The sequence below is a fragment of the Cervus elaphus genome, chromosome 11, assembly GCF_910594005.1.
Source record: "Cervus elaphus chromosome 11, mCerEla1.1, whole genome shotgun sequence".
NCBI lineage: Eukaryota > Metazoa > Chordata > Mammalia > Artiodactyla > Cervidae > Cervus > Cervus elaphus.
In genome coordinates, this window is record NC_057825.1 from 59913182 (window position 1) to 59935674 (window position 22493).

Consider the following 22493-nt stretch of genomic DNA (forward strand, 5'->3'; position numbering starts at 1 on the left):
CTCATTCTCTGCTGTCCCCTTCTCCTCCTGCCTTCAGTCTTCCCCAGCATCAGGGTCTTTTCTAACGAATCTGCTCTTCCCATCATGTGGCCAAAGTATTGGAGCTTCAGCATCAGTCTTTCTAATGAATATTCAAGGTTGATTTCCTTTAGGATTGACTGGTTTGATCCAAGGGACTCTCAGGAGTCTTCTCCAGCACCACAGCTCAAAAGCATCTTCAGTGCTCTGCCTTTTTTATGGTCCAAGTCACATCCGTACATGACTACTGGAAAAACCAGAGGTTTGACCAGAGCTTTGACTACAGTTTACATGCCACACAATTCATTGTTTAAAGTATACAACTGAATGGCTTTAATGTAGTCATAGGGTTGTGAAACCATCTCCATGTTAGAAAGTTTAATCATTCCAGAAATAAACTCCCTACCTATGGGCAGCCTCTCCCCCACTAACCCTCCCACCTTTGACAGCCACTGATCTACTATCTGTCTGTAGATTTGCCTGTTTGTATAATTCCTGTTACATTGCAACTAACTTGTTCCTAATCTCCAAATAATAAACAGGTAAGATTAAATGAAATGATACAGTAAGATGCTGACTCAGCAGTGTCTGGTATGTAGGACACACACAATAAATGTTAGATGGTTTTAATTCCTACTTCACATGTATAATTAAAGCTTCCCAGGTAGTGTAGTGGCAAAAGAATCTTCCTGGCAGTGCAAGAGACACGAGATGCGGCTTCAATCCCTGGGTCAGGAACATCCCCTGCAATACTGAGTGGGCAACCCACTCCAGTATTTTTGCTGGGAAATCCCATGGGCAGAGGAGCCTGGTGGGCTACAGCCCATAGAGTTGCAGATAGATACAACTGAGCACATATACACACATCACACGTGTAATCACAAACTAGTTTCACTGCATTCTGGTTGCCGTCACTACCAGGGAGATTAACATCACTGTTACCAGTGAAGTCATTATGGCTATAAATCTTTTCTGAGGGATGTACTGAATTCTAAATGCAAAGTTAAAGATGCTAACATCAATGACATTTAGGTCATTGTGGTTACTCCTTTCATAATTAGCAAAAGCCATCTTTTATTTTTTAAAGCAATTAAAAATGTAGGACACATACAATAAGTGTTAGATGGTTTTATTTTCCACTTCACATGTGTAATTCAGGCTTCCCTGGTGCCTCAGATGATTAAGAATCTGTCTGCAATGCAGGAGACCAGGTTCCATCCCTGAGTTGGGAAGATCCCCTGGAGAAGGGAACAGCAACACACTTCAGTATCTCTGCCTGGAAATCCAATGGACAGAGGAGCCTGGTGGGCTATAGTTCATGGGGTCACAAAGAGGCAGACACAACTGAGTGATTAATACTTTCACTTTTATCCAGAATATTGCAATTTCAGCTAGCCATGTTGTATCTTTCTTGGTAACCTGGAAGAAAACAGGCATTTGGTTTTTGTATCAACTTTAAGTGCTATGCTGTTTCTTAACCTGTTTGCTACTGGCTAGATACAGGGTGTGCTTTCCTTGAGGGGCTCTTGAGAACTGGCCATGGCTTCCAGTTCCTTTTTTTTTACCCCAACTGGTTACCAGAAGGCAACACTCCCTGGACAGTCCTTCTGTTTCGACTTCAGTCTTTATTCTAACTTCCCCAAGGGAATGGGTCTGTGCGTGAAGCCTGACCTACCGTGCTTCAGAAAATCTCCATTATCTTGGAATGTGTTTTCCGGTTGCTTTGTTTGAGCTTAGGTGTAATTGTGACTCACCACACCGAGGAGGGAAGGATGACGACAAAAGTCTGGTGGAGCAGACAGAAGAAAACAGAAGACACCAGAGGCTTTCAGAGAAAGGGATTTTTTTTTAATTAAAATTTATTAATATGAAAAATAGTAAACCGATCTGTACCATGTCAGGTTCTGGAAAGAGTTGCCATCTGCTAAGAGCATTGTTTGTTAATCACAGTTGATTGCATTCAATATCATTTGTACACAGAAGCATTCTTTTTATTACTTCTCTTATGACCAAAGTAGAGGTTAGAATTAAGACCCATTCTGAGCAATCTAACAGATAGTTTATTTCAGTGCAGTTTAAGATTATAAGAAGACATTCTTCCCAGAGTGAAATAACAGTTTTTCACAAAGTTTGAATCTGTAGCAGTCTGTGGAACAGTGTATCAATATACTTCCTACATCAAGCATAATTAGCAAAGCTCTACATTTTGTGATATAAAGTGATCCTATTGTAAGCTGAAAACTCATGTTCAGCACTGGATGGTGTCCAATGTTTAATTCCTGTGATTCATTCTGAGTTTCTCACTGAGATCACTCTTTGGCCTTGTGCATTTCTCCTGGGACCCATAAAATATGCAACTAACTTAATTTCATGACTGTACTATTTCTGCTTCCTTTCCTGGAAAAGGAATCATTCAGATCAGCTTTCAAACTGCCTTATAGATGACAACTTTGAAATATTTTAAAAGGAGCTCCTCTTTTCTAGAACTGCTCTAATACAATAGTCACTATTCACATGTGGATATTGAAAGACTGAACTGTAGTTATTCCAAACTGGGATATATTGTAAGTATAAAATACACACCAGGTTTTAAAGACATATGAAAATAACTTGTTTCTTTGAGACAGGTGAAAAAATAGAAAAGTTCTGGCAGGATTGACCAAGAGAAGGAGAAATATGACACATATATAAATGATCTCATTCATAAACAGGAGACGTATAACAGATGGGGGCTTCCTAGGTAGCGCAGTTGATAAAGAACCTGCCTGCCAATGCAGAAGACACCCTGGAGGAGGACATGGCAACCCACTCCAGTATTCTTGCCTGGGAAATCCCACGGACAGAGGAGCCCAGCCAGCTACAGTCCACGGTGTTGCAAAAAGTCAGACACAACTGAGATACTGGGCAGGCACACACATAACAGATAAAGTAAAATTTTAAATGATAGACTAATATAAACAATTACGTGTAATGATTTTGAAACTTTGGACATAAACTAATTTCTTTAAAACTTAAACTTGAAATTTACTTGATATACTGTTAACCTATGATGATCATGTAGAATTTAAAAGCTTGAAAAATCCTGTAACTGGAATAGAAATTGAAATGGTGCTTAAAATCTTCTCAAGAAGAAACCACAAAGTCCAGATGGGTTTGCAGACATGTTCCATCAAACTTTGAAGAGTGATAACTGTCCCAATTTGATAGGTTTATTCAGGCAATAAGAAAGGAAATATTCTCCAAATTAATCTAGGAGACCAGCATAAACCCTGACAGCTTTTCTCTTCCCTCAAATGGCAGCATACTAAACAAACTTCCCCCCTTGTTTTATTTTCTAACAAAGTATTTTATCTTGGAGGTGGTTGTTCAGTTGCTAAAGTCATAAAAGTCATTCTTTATTACTACAAATCATCTTATTTTATTTAACTGTGGTAAAATGTACATAAAATTGACCTTAAACATTTTCAAGTGTGCAGTTCAGTAGCATCAAGTATATTCACATTGTTGAACAACCTCCAGGGCTTTTTCATCTTGCAAAACTAAAAGTGTATCTGTCAATCAGAACTCCTGACTTCCCCTCCCCCCAGCCCCTGACCCCCACCATCTACCTTATGCCTCTGAGTTTGACACCTCTGGGAACCCAGTATTTGTCCTTTTTTGTCTGACTTATTTCACTCAGCATAGTGTCCTCAAGGTTCATCTGTGTTGCAGCATACATCAGAATTACCTTGCTTTTTAAGGCTGCATGATATTCCATTCTGTGAATGGAGACTCCATTTTGTTTATCCATTTCTCCATCCATGGACCTGTCTCCACATTTGGCTATTGTGAACAGTGTTGGGAATGAACATGGGTGTACAAATATCTTTCCAACTCTCTTCAGATGTCTGCTTTCAGTTTTTTTGGATATATACTCAGGAATGGGACTGCTGGGTCATATAGTAGTTCCATTTCTAGTTTTCTTAAGCTTTCATACCCTTTGCCACAGTGGCTGCAGCAACTTACACTCCCACCAAAAGTGCACAAGGGCCTCAATTTCTCCACCAAAACATCTTGGTCAACACGTGTTGACAGCAGCATCGCCCCGGACAAGTTTCCCTGATGGCTCAGTAAAGAATCCACCTGCAATGCAGGAGACCTGAGTTTGATCCCTGGGTGGGGAAGATCCCCTGGAGAAGGGAATGGCAACCCCCTCCAGTATGCTTACCTGGAGAATCCCATGGACAGAGGACCCTGGTGGATTACAGTTAATGGGTTTGCAGAGTTGAACACCACTGAGCGACTAATGCTTTCACTTCACTTGCCTCCTGGACAATAAGGTGGTTCTGATTTGCATTTCCCTAATCACTAGTGATGTTGAGCATATTTTCATGTGCTTATTGACTACTCTTTTTTTTTTTTCCTTAACACGTGTTGTAGGTAGAGACTGATTATTTAATGTCCTGGTTAAACAAACTTTCTCAGTTGTTCTTAAAAGCAAAACTGCATTGACCCTCTTGGTACAACTGCTGTGGCCATTTCTGTACCCCTGCGGCACGCCCGCTCTGCCCCAACCCATTCCTCCTTAAGGTGCGGCTTTACCCGCTGGGCTAACAGGGTTCCCTGGAGCCTTTCCTGAGAACCATCCCAGAATGGGGTCTGCAGCGCTGCTGAGACTCCAGGAGTGACCCATCGCCAGGACCTGGTCAGAGTGGAGATGACTTCTCAGCACCATCACCGGCCACCTCCGCGGCCCACAGATTCGGGTGTGGGGACGGCGGAGCACGAGGGAGGGTGAACCGGCCCCGGATCCAGAACCGGCTTGCTGCAAGGGACCCCTGGTCCCCTGGCCAGTGTCCTCCACCGGCAGGGCGGGGCCTATCTGGAGGCGGGGTCGAGGTTCGAGGGGCGGTTCCGGGTGGCCGGCCTGGAGATGCGCCAGTTCCGGTGCGGGGAGGACAGGGCCGGGGCCTAGATGGAGGCGGGGGCCGACATCCGGGAGGGCGGTTCCGGGGGGCAGGGCCGGGCTGGGCGGGACCGATTCTTGGTGGGCGTGGCCTTCGCGGCCCCGGCCCGCCCCTTCCTGCCCCGGCGCGCGGCGAGGAGGAGCGGCGGCGGCTCAGCGGCAGCGACTGGAGCGGCGCGGGGACGCGGTGCGGGTTCGCGGGGCCGCGGAGATGCTGGGCGTGGCGTCAGGAATGACCAACAGGTAAGATCGCGCGGGCGGTGAGCTCAAGGCCGGAGCTGGAGCCACAGCCACGTCGGCGGTGTTGCCGCCGGGGCGGCCCCTCCCTGCGGCGCGGGCGGACAGGCCTGCAGAGCCCGGGGCCCGAGTGGACCGCGACTCGGCCCGGCGCTCCTAGCCCTGCTCGGGTCGCAGGAGGTGTCCGTGAGGGCGGGGACGGCTCAAGGCTAGAGATTTACTTGTTTAGAAACGGAACATACCTTAAAGGATATTTACTCATTCATTAAATGTAAAATGAGTCTGTGATTTCTACGTGTGTAACGCATGCTTCATGAAAATAGCGTTTTCCTAACAAAAAACTCAGTGTGACGAGAGCCGTGCTTGTACACTGTGCGAATCTCCTAAATGTGTGCATTTCCCTGCCTGATCTGCCTTCAGTCCGCTGCGGCCCGTTTTGCTTGAAATCCGAAGCCCGCTCCGACGCAGAGATGCGGTTGGAAGAGGGAGCTTTTCACGTAGTTGCGGTATTTTCTGTTATTACTCCAAAACTGGGTAATTTAATGTTTGTTAAACATCAGTTCGCTGTGGAGTCCTCAGCTTTACCAGGAGCTTTTCACTCGCGGTGACGCTCAAATTCTCCGCAGGCCCTGAAGTTCAAGGGGCTTGCTCCTGATTGTAACAGGCATGTTCCTCGTTTGGAAGTGTTGATTCACTGAGTTAGGCAGATCTTCCAAATGTTGACACATCTCTTTATACAGTGTCACTAAGTAACATTTGTTAATATCGCTTCTCATCCTCTCCTTAGAAGATCTTTAGGTTTGAAACTGTCTCTCAAGCTCCAGGCAGTGGAAAGAAGTTTTCCAACATTCTCATTCTCAGTTGAAAGCTTGATTTTTATTATTGGTCGGAAACTTTTGTCAATTGTTTTCTTCAACATAACAGACTTGCTTTGTTTAGTTTCAAGAAATGTCTGCGAAATGCTAGCCTAAAAACCATAGTTTGTTATTCTTTCTGGTAAAAACGGTAGACCATGAAAAAAAGCGTCTGATTGAGTGGTCCCTGGGTCACCCTCTTGCTTGCCCTGCAGACAATTGTCCAACTGTGGTGAGGCCCAAGTGCTTCATTCATCACAAGAAACGGAACAGAAGGTCAGAGGTCGAGATTTAATAACATCAATAATTGGTACTGCTTTATTAAGGACAATTTTTTGTTTCTAGAAAAATTTATTGAAAATTAAATGGATACAAAATTTAACATATATGTAAGGTATGAAGAATGACAATACAATGGATATAATATGACTTGAGTATAACCATCTCCCTTTGTTTTCTTTGGCTGCACCACACAGCATGTAGGACCTTAGTTCCGCAACCAGGGATCAAACCTGCACCCCTGCATCCCTGCATTGAGAGTGTTGTCCCTGCATTGGAGTTTTAACCACTGGACCACCAGGGAAGTTCCTAAGCAGGTCCTTTTAAGAGCCTTGCTTATCTTCTGATCCCATCACATTGCTATCCTGAATTTTCCTTTAGCAGTCCCTTACTTTTTCTTTCTTTTTAGTACTAAGTGCATTCGTAGTGTTGTGTGACCATCACCAGCATCTATCTTCAGAACCCTTTTTTCTTGCAAAACTGAAACTCTACATTAAACAACTTCCCATTCCCCTCTCCCTCCAGTCCCTCATCACCCTCATTGTATTTTCTGTCTCTGATTTTGACAATTCCAGGGACCTCGTGTAAATGGAATCATCCTGTCTTTGCGTTTTGTGACTGGCTTGTTTCACACAGCATATCATCCTCAGTGTTCATCCATTTTGTCTTGTGTGTCAGAATTTCCTTTCTTTTTAAGACTGAGTAATACTCCATTGTATGTTTATACCATTTATTTGTTTATTCACTCATCCTCCAGCAGACACTTGGGTTGTTTCCACCTTTTCGTTATTGTGAATAGTGCTGCTTTGAGAATGGGTGTATGTTTTTTATTTGAAACTTTTATTGAGATAATTGTATTTGGCGGGGGGCGGGGGCGGGGGGGAATTCCCCTGGTGGCTCAGCAGTAAAGAATCCTCCTGCAATGCAGGAGATACGAGTTTGATCTCTTAGCCATGAAGATCCCCTGGAGAAGGAAACGATAACCCACTCCAGTATTCTTACCTGGGAAATCCCATAGACAGAGGAGCTTGGTGGGCTACAGTCCAGGGGGTCCCAAAAGAGTTGGACATGACTTAGCGACTAAAGAACAACAATTTTTTTTATTTTATTAATTTTTTATGTATTCATTTATTTATGGCTGCTTCATGTGGCACATAGGATCTTAGTTCCCCAACCAAGGATCAAACCCCTGCAGTGGAAGCGGGAGCTTCTTGGCATTATTATGAAAACGGTTTTGATCCCCAGGCTTCTTAAAAAGATCTTGGGAACCCTCCAGGGTTTCCAGACCACCCTTTGAGAACCAGTGTTAACATCAACTGAAATCAGGAAGGAAGTAGAGATTCTTGGAATATTTAAAAAGAAGTATCTAAGAAGAGTTCTCTTAGAAATGAGTGTCGAGAAAAAACAATGAGTGTCAAGTGCTTGCTGTAGTGAGTGCTTTCTGTTTGGGAGGAGTTTTAGTGGCACTTGAAGAACCACTGTGCGAAAAGCAGCTTTTGCCTTGAAGGATTTTTCTGGGGCACAGTGCCAGCGTGTCATGACGAGGGGTGATGCCCTGGTGGGGTTTCTTCTAGATCTTCACTGTCCTGTGCCTGTTTGTGTGTGAGGAAACCATGCTCTTAGTTTAACTGGTGAGAAGTTGGCAGTAGGGAAGATGGCTCTGTCTGGATGTGTGCCCTGCAGGCTTAGGATGTGAGGACCACGGTCCTCACCTCTCTTTAATTTGGGGCGCCCTTGAACCTGTTCCTGGACGCTCTTTCTCCTATTGAACGTGGGTGGCTTTCCCTTTCCTCCCCGAAGTGGGGAGTATCTTCCTGACCCCCTGAGGCCCCAGGGGCTACAGGTTGGGGGAGGCGGATCCAGGCCAATGATGGAAGCTCAGAGCTTTCCCCCGGAAGCCTGTGTTTTCAGTAATCCTGTGTCTGTTCCTCAGATGATCGTTTAAGTAAACCTCAGTGTAGGTCATGTTCTCAGCTAGGGCTGCACTTAAATAGAAGGAGAAGCATCTCAAACCATTCGTCGATTTTACATTTCTCCCAATTATGCTTTAAGCTGTGGTTTCCCACCCACAGGAGTGTCCTCTACATTACACGCTGGCCTGTGGCCAGGTTGTTTTCCTAAAGCTTTCAGTTATTTGAGAAACACTAGCTGGGGTGCCCATTGCCACATTCCGTGGACCCTCCAGCAGCTTTATGCCTTGTGAGATGTCCCGTCCTCTCTTGTTTCGTCAGATGTTTTCCACACAGGAGCTCACGGGAGGGGGTTCATTTCCCTGCATCTTTTTCATGTCGGAACTTATTTGCCTTGGAGAGTCCACAGTGACTTTTGCCCTGCGGGTTGGGAGGCTGCAAACACAGCGGGCTCTGCAGGGTGTCCTGAGGGAGGAAGCAGAGGGTGGGGGGCAAGCGTGAATGCCCTTAGGGGAGCTTGGAGTGGGCACACCGGACTGAACTAACTTCCCTGAGGTCAGGTGAGGTCCTACGCAGGAGCAAGAAATAATACAGAAAGAACCAGTGTATTCTTTACCCCGTTTCCCCATTGATAGAGTTTTGCAAAGCTGTGGTACGTGATCCCAGTCACAGCATCAACAGCCAGGCAGTCCCTGGGTCTCACTCAAATTTCCCGGCTGTACCTGCGGTCATGGCTCTGGGACACCCCACCCAGGTGAGACTTTGATGTGTCCTAGCCACATGAACAGGATAACTCTGGATATTTCTGGATGGCTTATTCTATGTCACCACAGAGCTGTTGTGTCAGAGTCCTGGATGTCAGTCTCTTTCAAATTGATTCCATTTGTGAAGTGCATCCTTGGAGACTTGCTGTTCTGAGACTCATGCGCCAGTGGTCATGGTGCTTGCTCCCGGAGGCCAGGGTCTCCTCCCACCGCACACGCTGTTCTCTCAGGGCCACCCTGACAGTCCTTCCTATTGGGGGGCTCCTCTTCTGGCGCATCCATTCGGGGATGAGTCTGAGCAGTTGCTTAGACAGATTGTAGGTTACTTCTCATGGGGAGGGGTGGTAGTCCTCATGTTGTGTCTCATGTGTGTGTTTTTGCTCCTGAGGCTGGGCACGTTGCTGTCGCATAGGCCCGCCTGGGGGATGTGGGCAGCAGGCATGTGGGCATGTGGACGTGTGGACACGGTAGGTGGTGTCTGGGCCACTAGCAGGTCCTCGTCCTCCTCGACACGGAGGACTTGGCAGCGGGTTCTTAGGTGCCCGGTGGGTGCAGCTGCAGAGATTCGAGGGGGATGGGACGTGGCCCCAGCTCTCGAGAATCTTTCAGTGTGTTGTCCTTCATGTCAGTTCTATGTTTTCCTGGAGCACCACGCTGGGCATGTCACCTCTCTTTTCAGAATGTTAAGAAGACTCCTGGTTGCCTGTCAGATAAGGTCCGGACTCCTGCACCTGGCACTCAGGCTGTTTGTCACCTTCTGGCTGGTTGTTAGCCCCCCCAGCCCGTGGTCTCTGAAGGCACCCTGTACACCCCACCCTCAGGGCCTCTGCTCACACGGCTGGAAAACCTTCCTCTCCTGTGTCTTCTTGGCCACTGGAGCAATGTGGCCGCTTGGCCCTTGGATGCTGAGTTCCTGAGACATGGATTGAGGTTGTGCTGGAGCCTCAGGGCTCAGAGCTCATGTCCTTCCTCCTAGAACACTTTGACCTGCTTCGGGTGACTGCCATGCGGTGTTTTAGGTTGTACTTACTTGTGGGTGCATGCTCAGTCACTTCAGTCGTGTCCAACTCTTTGTGACCCTGTGGACAGTCACCCACCAGGCTCCTCCGTCTGTGGGATTCTCCAGGCAACAATACTGGAGTGGGTTGCCCTGCCCTCCTCCAGGGGATCTTCCTGCCTCAGGGATTGAACTGGTGTCTCTTATGTCTCCTGCATCAGCAGGCAGGCTCTTTACCACTGGTGCCACCTGGGAAGCCTCATAATTACTTGTATCTGTATTTAGTCTTTTCTGGCAAATCATAGTCTCTAGAAGTAAAGGAGCATCTTCGTCAGATTTGTTAGGTGTCCAAGGAAGAACAAATTGGATTTAGATGGGCTTCATTTCTCCTTTTCTTCAGTCATCAGTGAATTGACGAGTCCACAGCCGGCTCTGCTGGATGCCTGTGACAAGCTTTCAATAAAGTCATAAGACTTGGGGTGAGGGGAGCTGGCTTGCACACGTTTTAGCTGAACCCTGCAGTGTGTGACGTCCCAGTGGCAGAGACCTGGCGTCCAGGCACCTCTGAGGAGAGATTCAGAGATGCTCAGCCCTCCCTGTTAGATTATTTCGTCTCATGACTGGGCCGCCCTTTTGTAAACTTTCTGGCTAATAACCACCTTTTATTAATAACTTGTGGTTACACAAGTACTTTAAGGTGTTAAACATCTATTTCACAAATCTTAGATGGCTGCACTTTGAGGTAGCGCTTTCATGCCCACTTTACAGATGGAAACAGAGCAGGAGATTGGCAAGCCACCGCCTCACAGGGTTGGGGTGAGGTTGGTGCCCAGCCTCGTCCCCTTCCTGCATCCCCTACTCCGGTGTCCCCTCCCTGTGTCCCCTCCCGTTCAGATGAGGCCGAGGCTCCCACTTCTCCTCGGTGTCAGGGTGTCCTCTTTGTGTGGTAGGTAGTCGTGCCCTGAGTGTGGTAGTCACGAGGGGCTGCATTGTCTCACTGCCAGACGGTCCTTCCTTCTGAACATGGAGGTTGTAGACCTCACACTCGAGGCCCAGCTGGAGGATGTGTCAGGTTGCCTTCTTCACTTGAATTCGGGGTGTGTGTTTCATCTTGAGCACCTGGCCCCTTTGCCTCCTGCTGAGTGGGAGACCTGAGCTCGGAGAAGCATGTTGTCCACGTCACGTGTGAGCCTCACTCCCCTGTTCCGCAATGACACGGTGGGGACCAGGCCCGCCGTGAGCCCCGAGCCCGGCCAGGCCAGGTCCAGGTGCTGACCCTCAGGGGGAGGTGCCAGCACCCTCCTGTCACCCTCGGAGGACAGCGGGGCAGGATGTGATGACCCCGCGGATGTTCCTCACATCTTTGGAACACGATGGTGAGAGATCGGTGCCGCAGCCCCCCACCCGCCCCATGCCTTGACGCCCTCATGAAAAGCAGTTCTCAGCCTTGGGTCCTGGAGGCAGATGCAGAAATAGAGGAAGATGAGCCTGCTAATAAGCATGGGACTACAGAAGGGACCTCAGGCCTCTGACGGTTTCCTTCCAGCTTGCGTTTATTCTTCGGATGTTTGAATTTAGGTTAAAACCTGAGCCCGATTCCTCAGGCTTGAGTTGAATGCCTCTATCCGATATTCTACTAGGAAACTTTAGAACATAGTAAATATTCACTCACTACTTTCTAATTTTCTCATACAGAAAGTGTGTGGGAAAGTGGTGTCTGGAACATCGCCGTTTGGTTGGGGCCCACCCCGGGATACACCGCTTCCCTTGGGTGCTGACACTCTGCTGCCGGAACTGCTGTCTCTTCGGCCTGCAGTGTGGGCTTGTCACAGTGGGACGTGTGGGAGGGGACAGAGTGGGGTCTTCATTAGAATCTTGAGCTGGGGTGACTCACCCAGCCCACCAGCAGACTCTGTTTTCCCAGTGTGGGCAGTGATGTTTTTGTAACAGCCGTGAATTCTTTGTAAACATAGCTGAGACTGGTTCTCTGTTTTCAAAAATGAGTCTAAGAAAAGAAGAGCTTCAGCCCCGACTAGAATCTGGAAGGTTCTGTTAGCACTTAGCCCATTTCGGGCAACTGACTATACTTACATGTTTGAGGATAATGATGAAAAAAGTATAAAAACTTTAAAAAATATATGTGTATAGGGCACTAGGTTATCTGTCTCGTAGGCCAGACCAGAATTGCAATGATGTAACTTTGAACTGGGTGCCAGGCTACTGTCTGAAATAATTTAATGCTGGTTCTGGACTTAATGTCCTTTTTTTTTTTCAGTGCTGGCCTACTCACACCAGGAAATGAAAGCACTTTTTGTCTTTGGGTATTTGCCAGATCTGCCCAAAGCTCAAGGCATCTGCAGATGTCTGCTGGAGGCAGTTTCTGGATGCTGTTAACAGAGTGTATAGCATGGGTACTTGTACACAGGTTACAAGACTTCTGCTTCTCTGCTTCAGACCTGGGCCTCCCAGCCCTGCTCAGGTGCTTTTCCCTCTCCCGGTTTACTGGTGATGACAAAGGACAGCAGTGAAATGTGGAAAGTGATGCTTTAACTGTGTTACATAGCTGTCCATTGAATTTGACAAAAGACAAAAAAGTTCCAGCGATTCCTCAAAATTTCAGAGGTCTTGGTTTTCCCACAAAGGTCATCTGGAGACCGTGAGACCAGACTTAAAAAGAAGCGTTTTCCCATCTTGAGCCCTTTTGACTTTTAAAATAAACACACTCCCGCATCTCTTTCTGATGATGTGTTCTGTCATTGAGACGCTTTCTATGAAGGAAGTTGTGGTGACAGTTTCTGGAATGTGGGGCTTCGGCAGATGCAGGTTAAGTGGGTGATGGAGCTCCAGGGACAGAGGCTTGGGAACTTTTTAGCAGTTAAGTTTCCTTCTGCACAGTCAGGCTAATTGAGCTTCCCAGGAGGAAGCATTCCTGGAGATTAGCTGAACAAATGAGGGGATGAAAGTCAAAGTCTGAGGTTGGGTCTGTTAGATGCATTTTGATAAAGAGCTTACATTCTAACAATGCAGCATTGTCCACAAAAGCTGCCGGTGCTGTAGGGAGTCCTGTGTATGCTACACCCATGGACAGTGCGGAGCTCGCAGGAAGCACTCAGGAAGTACTTGTCAAATGAGTAAATGATGGTGTCATGTTTTATTTTGTGTGTATTCTTTTTGGCTTAGTGAAACAGAGCTCTTTAAATGTAGCCATAAAGTCACTCCTGAGTAAATGCTAATAAAGATGGCTTCAGTCAGCGTTAAAATCAATTTGAAGGCTTATTTTAACTCCATGTGATTTCAGTAACTCTGTGTGGTGTTTCAGTATTCCGTCCCTTCCTGGGGTTAGCACAGAAACAGTTCTCCGACCTGAGGAGGTGCCACTCCGCACCAGTGAGGCTTCCATGGGTAGGGGTGAAATTTTCCCGGTGAAACATTAACAGTTTTTCCTGTGAACTTCTTCAGTTTCCACATTAATATTTAATTTCAGTACCGTTAATCAGAATTCCAGGTGGAGTCTTTTGGTGAAATTGGTAGAATTGTCCTGATGTTTCTTTCTTTGGAGGAATAAAGGGGCAAGAACAGCAGAGAGCTGCTTCCTGAAGGGAGGAAGGTGGGGGTGGGGGGGAGCCATGTTATCTGTGTATACCCATCACAGCTCATCACACAGAGTCTGGGGTAACCTGGTTTTCAGGGGAAAAAAGGAAACTTATTCCTTTAAGTGCCATAAAACTGTGAGATCCTTTGTTAGCAGTTAGGGGGAAAAGCCCGTTTATTGCCTTAGAGTCTCATTTTACATCAGTAGAAATTCCAGATGGATAATATTTAATAGCTACATATAAAATCCAGCCAGATAAACATGAAAATGTAATAGGAATGTTTCTCAGATTCCTAGAATGAGAAGTACTTTTTAAATTCAGAAGTTTTAAGATCCAAAAGGAAAGGTTTATTGGAAGGAGAATAAATTTCTGAAAATTAAAAACAAAAGACAGATTGGGGAAAACATTTGCAACAAAACAAGATAGAAAGCATTAGTATTATGAATTGATCAGAATATGAGCACCTAGTATGTGTGTAGGGGAAAGAACATGGACAGAGAGAATGTAACAAAATAGAAACAAGCAGGGAAATAAAATTAATGTACAAAAGTACAAAACATGTTGCAGCATGATTAGTGATTCATCAAAGAGATGCATATTAAAATAGATACTATCAGTTTTACAGTGTTAGCAGATCTTGTTAAAACATGGGTACCTTATATCACTGGTAAAGTTTGTAACATAGTTACCTTATATCCCAGGTGTGAAGATATATTGGTAAAATTTGTTAGGAAAACAATTTGGCAGTATATATCAAGTCTGAAATGATTTATAACTTGTAATTCAGAATTTCCACTTCTGTAAATCAAACCCAAGAAAGTAATTCTAAATGAGAAGAGAATGTGACATGAAATGCAGCCTTATTTTTACTACAGTTTGCCCTTCTGTTTAATTCAATTCTGACACTATCCACCTGGAATATACAAATTAACCCTGTTGGTTTCATATATATTATCCTCTTTCATCAAAATCAGAGAGTAGATAGTTTCTGTAAGTTAAACTTTCCAAGTTTGAAGTGTAAAATGCTTCATGAGATTGCCAGTGTCCAGGGCCCCAACTTTGTGTGTGTTTCAAAAAGAACTGGTTTATTTCTGTCAGTAAACATGATTTCTTAATGACCCATACAGAACAAAGGGCTGAATGTTTAATGAACTAGAGATGTAAAATACAAGATCTTACTGTTCTGTTAACACTTCCCAGCAAAGAGGAGTAACCTCGGGCCATTAGACACCTCAGAAACGCGCAGGAGCAGGAGGACATCTCACTGCAGCATTCTTGACCCCTCCCAGCAGGGCAGGTAATCCAGATGCAGTGATTGCCCTTCCTGTCCTGGGATTGTGGGCTCCCTGCTAACAGCCCAGCAGAGCCCACTGGGTCCTCACCGCCTCTGTTCTGGCATTTCTCTCTTTTTTTTAAATGGGATAAACGGGCTTAGTTTGCAGCAGGTAATTGAGGCAAACACCCTTTGACATCAGCTGTGAGGAGACTGTTAGGAACACATTTAACGGTAGGAAAATGGCACGGCAGCCACCCTGCCAGGTGCCTGATGCGGTGCTTGGGTCCCGCCCTCGGGGAGGCTGAGCCTGGTCTCCTGTGGAAGCTATCCTGTGTGGTTTGGCCTCCACACCCAGACTGGCCTCAGTTCAGAGTCTGTGCAGGTGGAGATCCTGTGGTGATCCGCCTTCGCGGCCATGATGGACGCCCTCGTGGACAATGTGGAGAAACTCTTTGGTCCTAAGAGTTTCTAAGTGTCCCCGGCAGCTTCCAAGTGTCTGAGATACCCAGTGTGTAGTCCCCAGGGGCTCATGCACACAGTCAAAGCAGCGCCTTCTGGTTTCTCAGTCTGTAAATATGAGTTGATTGTAATTGGCTGTGATCAGTATTAGCTTCTGTTCCACAGGAAGTAAGAAAATAAAACGTTTTGCCTTATGATTGACTGTTAATAACTTCCCAACCATTACTTTTATTTTGCAGCAGAGTGTTGGTTTGTATTCAGTTAGACTTGACCTCTGGATTGTGAGAGGGTGTGGTGGTGCTGACCTCTGAGGAGGAATCCTACTCTTGACATTTAAAATCACCTTGCTTTTAACCTAGCCTGTCACCCTCCACCCTCAAGTGCTGCGTCTGTGGAGTGGAGCTCATTCTGTGAAGCGCTTGCTGCAGGATCTGGAATCCCCTTCTGCACGTGCTTGTGAGCTGTGTGTGTGTGTGTGCATGAGTGTGCGTGTGTGCACCTTGGTGAGAAATGGAATGTCTCCTGCCATGTCAGTAAACAAGGATGTCACGGTCATCCTTGTTGCAGCCATCACGGATGGTGAGCTGGTGAGCCCTGAGGGAACTCAGGAAGGAAAGAACACCTGCCGTCCCATCAGCCGTCAGACGGCAGCCGCTCTCCATGGTGAGCCCTGAGGACGCTCAGGAAGTGAACGGACAGGATAGGGACTTCCCTGGTGGCCCAGTGGTTAGGACTTCACCTTCCAAGAGGGGAGGGGAAGGGTGGGGCGGGTTCCATCTCTGGTCAGGGAGCTAAGATCCCAGGTGCCTAGCAGCCAAAAAACCAAAACATAAACATAAAACAGACACAATATTGTAACAAATCCAATAAAGACTTTGAAAAAAAGAGAGAGGAAAACACAGGATACTGCCCCCAGAGAGCGGAGGTGATGTCAAAGGAATGATTTCATTGAACCCAGACTCTTGCATCTTCCCATACACAGAAAATTGCTGAATTCTTTAACTTGGGACATCTGTTTTTCTTTAATTAACAATCATCTTCTGATGTTCAGACTACCTTCCCTTTGTTGCAAAAACTTCTATATGAGCTGGCTCCTCCCCTCACTTCCTCAGAGCAGTTCTCTCAGGGTCACTTGAGATACTGTCCCCTTGGCTTGAAGTCCTAAAACTTCCCACAGAATAAAATGTAACTCTCAACTTTTAGGTTGTGACTATGAGTTGGTCAGCAATGACACAAACAGGCAAGCATTTATAAATGGTTTGACACTACATCAGCCTTGAGAGCCATTATTCAGTGGTCATTTGTTCTCCAGACCTTCCTACCAGGGCCCCTCCCAGGTGCTGGGGATCCAGTAGAGAGATGGAGCTTGGTCCCCACTTGCCCTGCCCCTGCACCTTGGGCTCACACCAGATGGTCCTTGAAGAGGTGGGGTGGGCAGTGCCTCAGTGCCCTTCCTGGGCATGGCTCACCTCTGCCCCCAGTGAATAAATGCCAAGTCATGATGAGGTCCAGTCATCAGCATCTGGATTGTGGAATCTGTCTTCTGACCACCCCCACCCCCCACCTTCCTCCTAGCTCCCCGCCCCACCCCACTCAGCTGTGCAAACCTCAGCTAGATTGGTCTCCATAAAGCCAGAGTCCCACCCTGTCCTCAAGCTTAGAGGCCTCTGTGGGTATCCCCTGACCCAAGAACAGCCCTGGTCTTCACAGCAACAGGGGACCCCCCCCCCCCACCCTGTGTCCAGCCCTGTTCACGCCACTCTGGCCATGTTTGCATCCCTGCTGTTCCTCCAGCTCACCAGCCAGGCCCCCAACCCAGAACCTCTCACCAGCTGTCACTCAGTCCAAGGTGACCACAGGGCCCACTCCACCACCCCTAGGGTCTTTCTCAGATGTGGCCTCCTTGGTGAAGCCTTTCCTATCCGTCCCGTCAATGACTGTGACCTCCCCTCCCTGACTGCTGACCTCTTTCCCAGGAGGAGGCATGGGTGACAGCATTGCCAATGGCCCAGCTCTTGTCCTGATGGGCCTGACCCCTGGGGTCACAAGAAGGGATGGACAGAGCTCCATGTAGCCCCTAAGGAGAAGCCAGAGCTTCTGAAGGCCTGTGATGGGCTGGAACCCTGAGCTCTCCAGCCCCATCTGTCTCTACCCAGGGCTATTTGTGACTGGATTGACCTCTGACCTCCTCCTAAAATGGGGAGGGGGCAGGGTGCAACCTGTGAAAGAATGACATAGCTTGAGGAGGTGACATAAACTGATTAGAACCAAAAGGGTCCAAGATGGCAGATGAGTTGACTTCCACTAGACCTTGAGCCTCAGTGTACGCTCATTGTAACACCTGAGCAGGCTAACTGACACACCCAGGCACCATGACAGTTTTCAGGACCAAAGACCAAAGGGGGCAGTAGCCCAATCCCTGGAAATCCCCGATCCTTCCCCAAAATAGTTGAAATAATCCTCCCACTCGTTAGCCTATGAAACTACCCAGCCCATGAAAACTAACCACGCCATATTTTGGGGCCACTCTCACCTTCTGAGGTGGTCTGCACTCCATCTGTGGAGTGTGTTTCTAAATGAATCCTCTTCTTACCTAGACTTTGTCTCTCACTGAATTCTCTCTGTGATGAGACATCCAGAGCCTGAGCTTCATTAAGTGTCAAAATGAGGTGTGTGATCCCAGTTAAAAGGCTGCAGTTTGAAGTCCCAGTCAGGGTTTAGGTTGGGCTGGCCTTCCAGCTCTGTGTTTGAGTCCCAGTCTGAGGTGCGTGGTTTCACTTTCAGCTTAGCCTGTGTCCTGGGCTCCTGGGGGACCCTGTCTACACTATGGGCATGGAAGATGCTTAGTGATGTTGTCACGTTAGGTGATGTGTCTCTGGCAGGTGATGGGCAGTGGATGCTCTAATGCCTGATGGGGGCAGAGGTCTCAGATTCAGTGCATTTGGCATATGATTTCATCTTTTAGCATCACAGAGGGCGTTGATTGGCTCTTTTCTATCTTAGTTGGAGAAAGAAGTAAGAAATATGTTGAAAGAAAGTGAAAGTCACTCAGTTGTGTCCTACTCTTTGCGACCCCATTGACTATACAGTCCATGGCATTCTCCAGGTCAGAATGCTGGAGTGGGTAGGTAGCCTTTCCCTTCTCCAGGGGATCTTCGCAACCCAGGGATCAAACCCATGTCTCCCGCATTGTGGGCAGGTTCTTTACCAGCTGAGCCACAAGGGAAACCCAAGAATACTGGAGTGGGTAGCCTATCCCTTCTCCAGCGGATCTTCCTGACCCAAGAATCAGACCGGGGTCTCCTGCATTGCAGGTGGATTCTTTACCAACTGAGCTATGAGGGAAGCCCAAGAAATATGTTGTGTTAGAGTTAAAATTGCTTTGAAAGACAGCTAAGTATCAAAATGAGTGTTTAGGAGGGCCTGACCTTGTTTGAGTGGCTTCTCTGGTAGCTCAGTGGTAAAGAACCTGCCTGCCAATGCAGGAGATGAAGGTTCAATCCTTGAAGATCTCCTGGAAAAGGAAATGGCAACCCATTCCAGTATTCTTCCTGGGAAATCCCATGGACTGAGGAGCCTGGCGAGCAAAGTCCAAAGGGTTGCCAAGAGTTAGACTTGACTTAGCAAGTAAACAACAGAAGTGACCTCGTTTGAAGTAAAGCCTGAGGTGACTTCCATGGTGGTACAGTGGCTGAGATTCTGAGCTACCAATGCAGGGGGCCTGGGTTCAATTCCTAGATTCCACATTGCCACAATTAAGATCTGGACCAGCCAAGTAAATGAATATATATATATAAAGATAGGCCTGAGATTAGATAGCCTTTTAAGCCAGTTTTGGGAAACGTAGATTGTAAATGTAAAAATTATCTTTCTTAGTCTGTCTGATTATGTAACTGACCTTTGGGAAACTGTCCTGTGGCCTGTTTCTCTATTATGCCCCTCTGTTTCCATGTCCTCAGATTTGTTTTCTCACCACCAGCCCTGGCTCCTGTCTGTGAAGGACAGGAGGTCACAGGGTTTTAGGGGCTCTCACACTGGAATGGACATCACGTAGAGTTTTCACTGGTAAGGGGAATACAACCACCATTTCTCTGGGAGATGGTGAAGGACAGGGAAGCCTGGCCTGCTGCAGTTCGTGGCCTCAGAGTCAGACAAGACTTAGCAACTGAACAACGACAACCCTGTTCCAGCCAGGTTCCTCGTGAGCAGAGTGGGGATCACAGCCCTTCCCGTGAGGACTCCTGGCAGGTCACCTGGAGTGGAAGGGACTCGGCTCAGGGAGCCTCTCCTTCATGGGGCCAGGGGCAGCTCTGATGATGTGGTACATAGATGCAGCCCTTGTGGGTGGGGCCGCCCTCCAGCTGTGCAGGTCTTCTGTGTTGGCAGTTCTCCTGTAAGCTTCAGGCCAGCGTCTTAGGACACGTGTTATTTACTCCCTCATTCATAGAGATGGGGAGCCTGCAGCCAGACTGCAGCTTCACCTGGGCACCCAGCCCGAGGGGCTGAGCTGATGGGGCTCTAACTCCTGCTCTGCCGAGTGTGTCATGGTGTTTCTCTTAAACGTTGTGACTAGAAGCACATAGAATTTACCACTATGGCCATTTTTAGTGTGTGGTTTAGCAGTGTTAGGTGTATTTACATTATTGTGAATCAGACCTCCAGAACATTTTCATCCTCCCGAAGGGAATCTCTGTGTCCGGCAGTCAGCGTCTCCCGGCTCCTCCCCACCAGGCCCTGGCAGCCAGGGTTCTGCTTTCTCTGCCTGTGGGCCTCTCTACACTAGATATCTAACATAAGGGAAATCACACCATATTTGTCTCTTGGTGATGGACTAGTCTCACTGAGCACAAAATCAGAGTGCATACATGTTGAGGCATGTGTCAGACTTTTTTTTTAAGGCTGTGTGGTTGGTGTTCCCTGAGGGGTTCAGTGACGATTAATCTATCATCTGTCAATAGATGTTTGTGTTGCTTTTACCTCTTGGCTATTGTGCTTGATGCTACTGAGAAAGTGTCTGTTCGAATATTCCTTTGAGACCCTGCTTTCAGTTCTCCTGGATACACACTTAGAAATGGGATTGCTGCTCATTTGGTAGTTCTGCTTATAACTTTTTAAGGAACTCCTGTACATTTTTCAATAGCTGTTGCACATTTTACAACCCCACCAACAGTGCACAAAGCTGCCAGATTCTCTATATCCCCGCCAGCCCTTGTTATTTTCTGTTTTGTTTCATTTTGTTTTGTTTTGTAATAGGCATCCTCGTGGCTGTGAGGGGGGTATCTCATTGTGGTTCTGATTTACATTCCCTGATGATTAGTGATGGGGAACATCTTTTCATGTCTCTGTTGACCATTTGTATATATATGTGTACATATATGTATTTTGAGAAATGTCTGTTTTAAGTCCTTTGCCTAGATTTTAGTTGGATTATGTGATTTTTTTTGTTTCTGAATATTAACTCCTGATCACATATATGATATGCAAATATATTTTCCCATTCCATAGGTTGACTTTTTACCCTGTTGATTGTTGGTTGACTTTTTTGATGCACAAAATTTTTAAGTTTGATGTAGTCAAATTTTTCCATTTTTATTTTGTTTCCTGCACTTTTGGTGTCATATTCAAGGAGTCCTTGACCAATCCAATGTCATGCCGCTTTTCCCCTGTGTTTTCTTCTAGGATTCTTGTATAGAGTTTTGTGTTTTAATTTTAGGTCTTTAATTCATTTGGGGTTAATATTTTTAAGTAGTTCAAGATGAGGTCCCAACTTCCTCCTTTTGCATATGGAGATCCACTTTCCCACCATTATTTGTGGAAGAAATTCCTTTCCCATCATGCCGGTTTTAAGGGTAGGGGAGAGAGAGTGACAAGGGAGGGGATAGTTATTTGGGGGAAACGAAGGAGCTCATGTGTTTTTTAGCTTTGGCGCATGTTTGGCACACGCAGAGAGAGGTATACATTCGTCTCGGCTAGGAGACGTGCTTGCAGCAATTACGGAGCGCTTGTTTCCTCAAGGTAGACAGGGTTCAATGGCTGTTTATATTGTTTGTGTGGAGAAAAGTAAGTCTCAAGATGTGACAGGCATACAATATCCTCTCTGGCCCCACAGAGATCCACTTTCCAGAACCCGGGGTTTCCGGAAGCCCGAAGTGCTGGCAGGGTGGTGTGGGGGAGGAAACCTTTTCAGTGGCAAAGTAACGAGGCCCTGAGTTCCCCAGAGAAAGACAGAGCCACTGACTCGAATAGGCTCCATCCCTCTTCTCCCAGGCCTGACGCTTCTCACAGCAGTGTCTCAGGGGGGATGTGACCACCCTGGAGGCGAAGGGCTGGGCAGGCACAGACCCTGAGGGAGGGGACATCGAATTGGCCTGCGGCCCTCACCTGCAGGGCTGAGGCAGGGCCTCAGAGCCGCTCCTGTTGCTGCTGAAGAGTTGGCCCCTGAGGACCCAGAGACCAGAGAGACCCAGGCTCCAAGAGAACTAGAGTAAGTCTGAGTAGCTGAGGGACAGGTGTGTAGATCTCATTTGTTTTATATATATATATAGATCTCAACTACATTAGTTATATATATATTACTAATGTAGTTGTTGTTCAGTTGCTAAGTGGTATCTGACTCCCTGTCACCCCATGAACGGCAGTGTGTCAGGCTCCTCTGTCCTCCGCTATCTTCCAGAGTTTGCTCAAACTCATGTCTATTAAGTCGGTGATGCCATTCAACCATCTCATCATCTAGCCACCCCACCCCCACCCCTTCTCCTCCTGCCCTCAGTCCTGCCCAGTATTAGGGCCTTTTCCAGTGAATCTAACGTGGTAGCATTTGTCCAAGCTGCTAAACACTGCAGATGTCTGATTCTCTTGTTAAAATCTCTGGGCTATGAACAAGCTTATGGACACCATGTTAGTATTTTTATTGCTTTCCTTTCTGCAGTAAGTGCTGAGTGTCTGTGTATTATTTATTGTGAGGGACTTGGCTGTCGCGCATCCTTCCTCGGGTTACAGTGTGGTACAGGAGACTCGGTGTTTATAAGTAACAGTAATAATTGGTAAGACAAAAGCTTGCTTTTCAGATTGTCTTTGGAGGTCCTCTGCTGGAGGAGAGAGGCCTTTCAAGGGTTGGCGTGAAATACCACGTAGTTTACAGGTCTGGGTCTTTGCCCACAT

The 22493-nt window shown here is 46.9% G+C and overlaps 1 protein-coding gene across 2 annotated transcripts in view; it reads left to right on the forward strand.

Moving 5' to 3' along the window:
- Positions 1 to 5052: 5052 nt before the first annotated feature.
- Positions 5053 to 22493, forward strand: part of LIMS1 (LIM zinc finger domain containing 1) — an 81062-nt gene continuing 63621 nt past the window's right edge. The window contains exon 1 of one of the 2 annotated variants that reach the window (XM_043917896.1): positions 5053 to 5206. In XM_043917896.1, coding sequence (XP_043773831.1) covers positions 5175 to 5206 — 32 coding nt within the window. In that variant the 5' untranslated portion in view covers positions 5053 to 5174. The remainder of the gene's footprint in view (positions 5207 to 22493) is intronic. The other variant, XM_043917897.1, reaches the window with a different exon arrangement.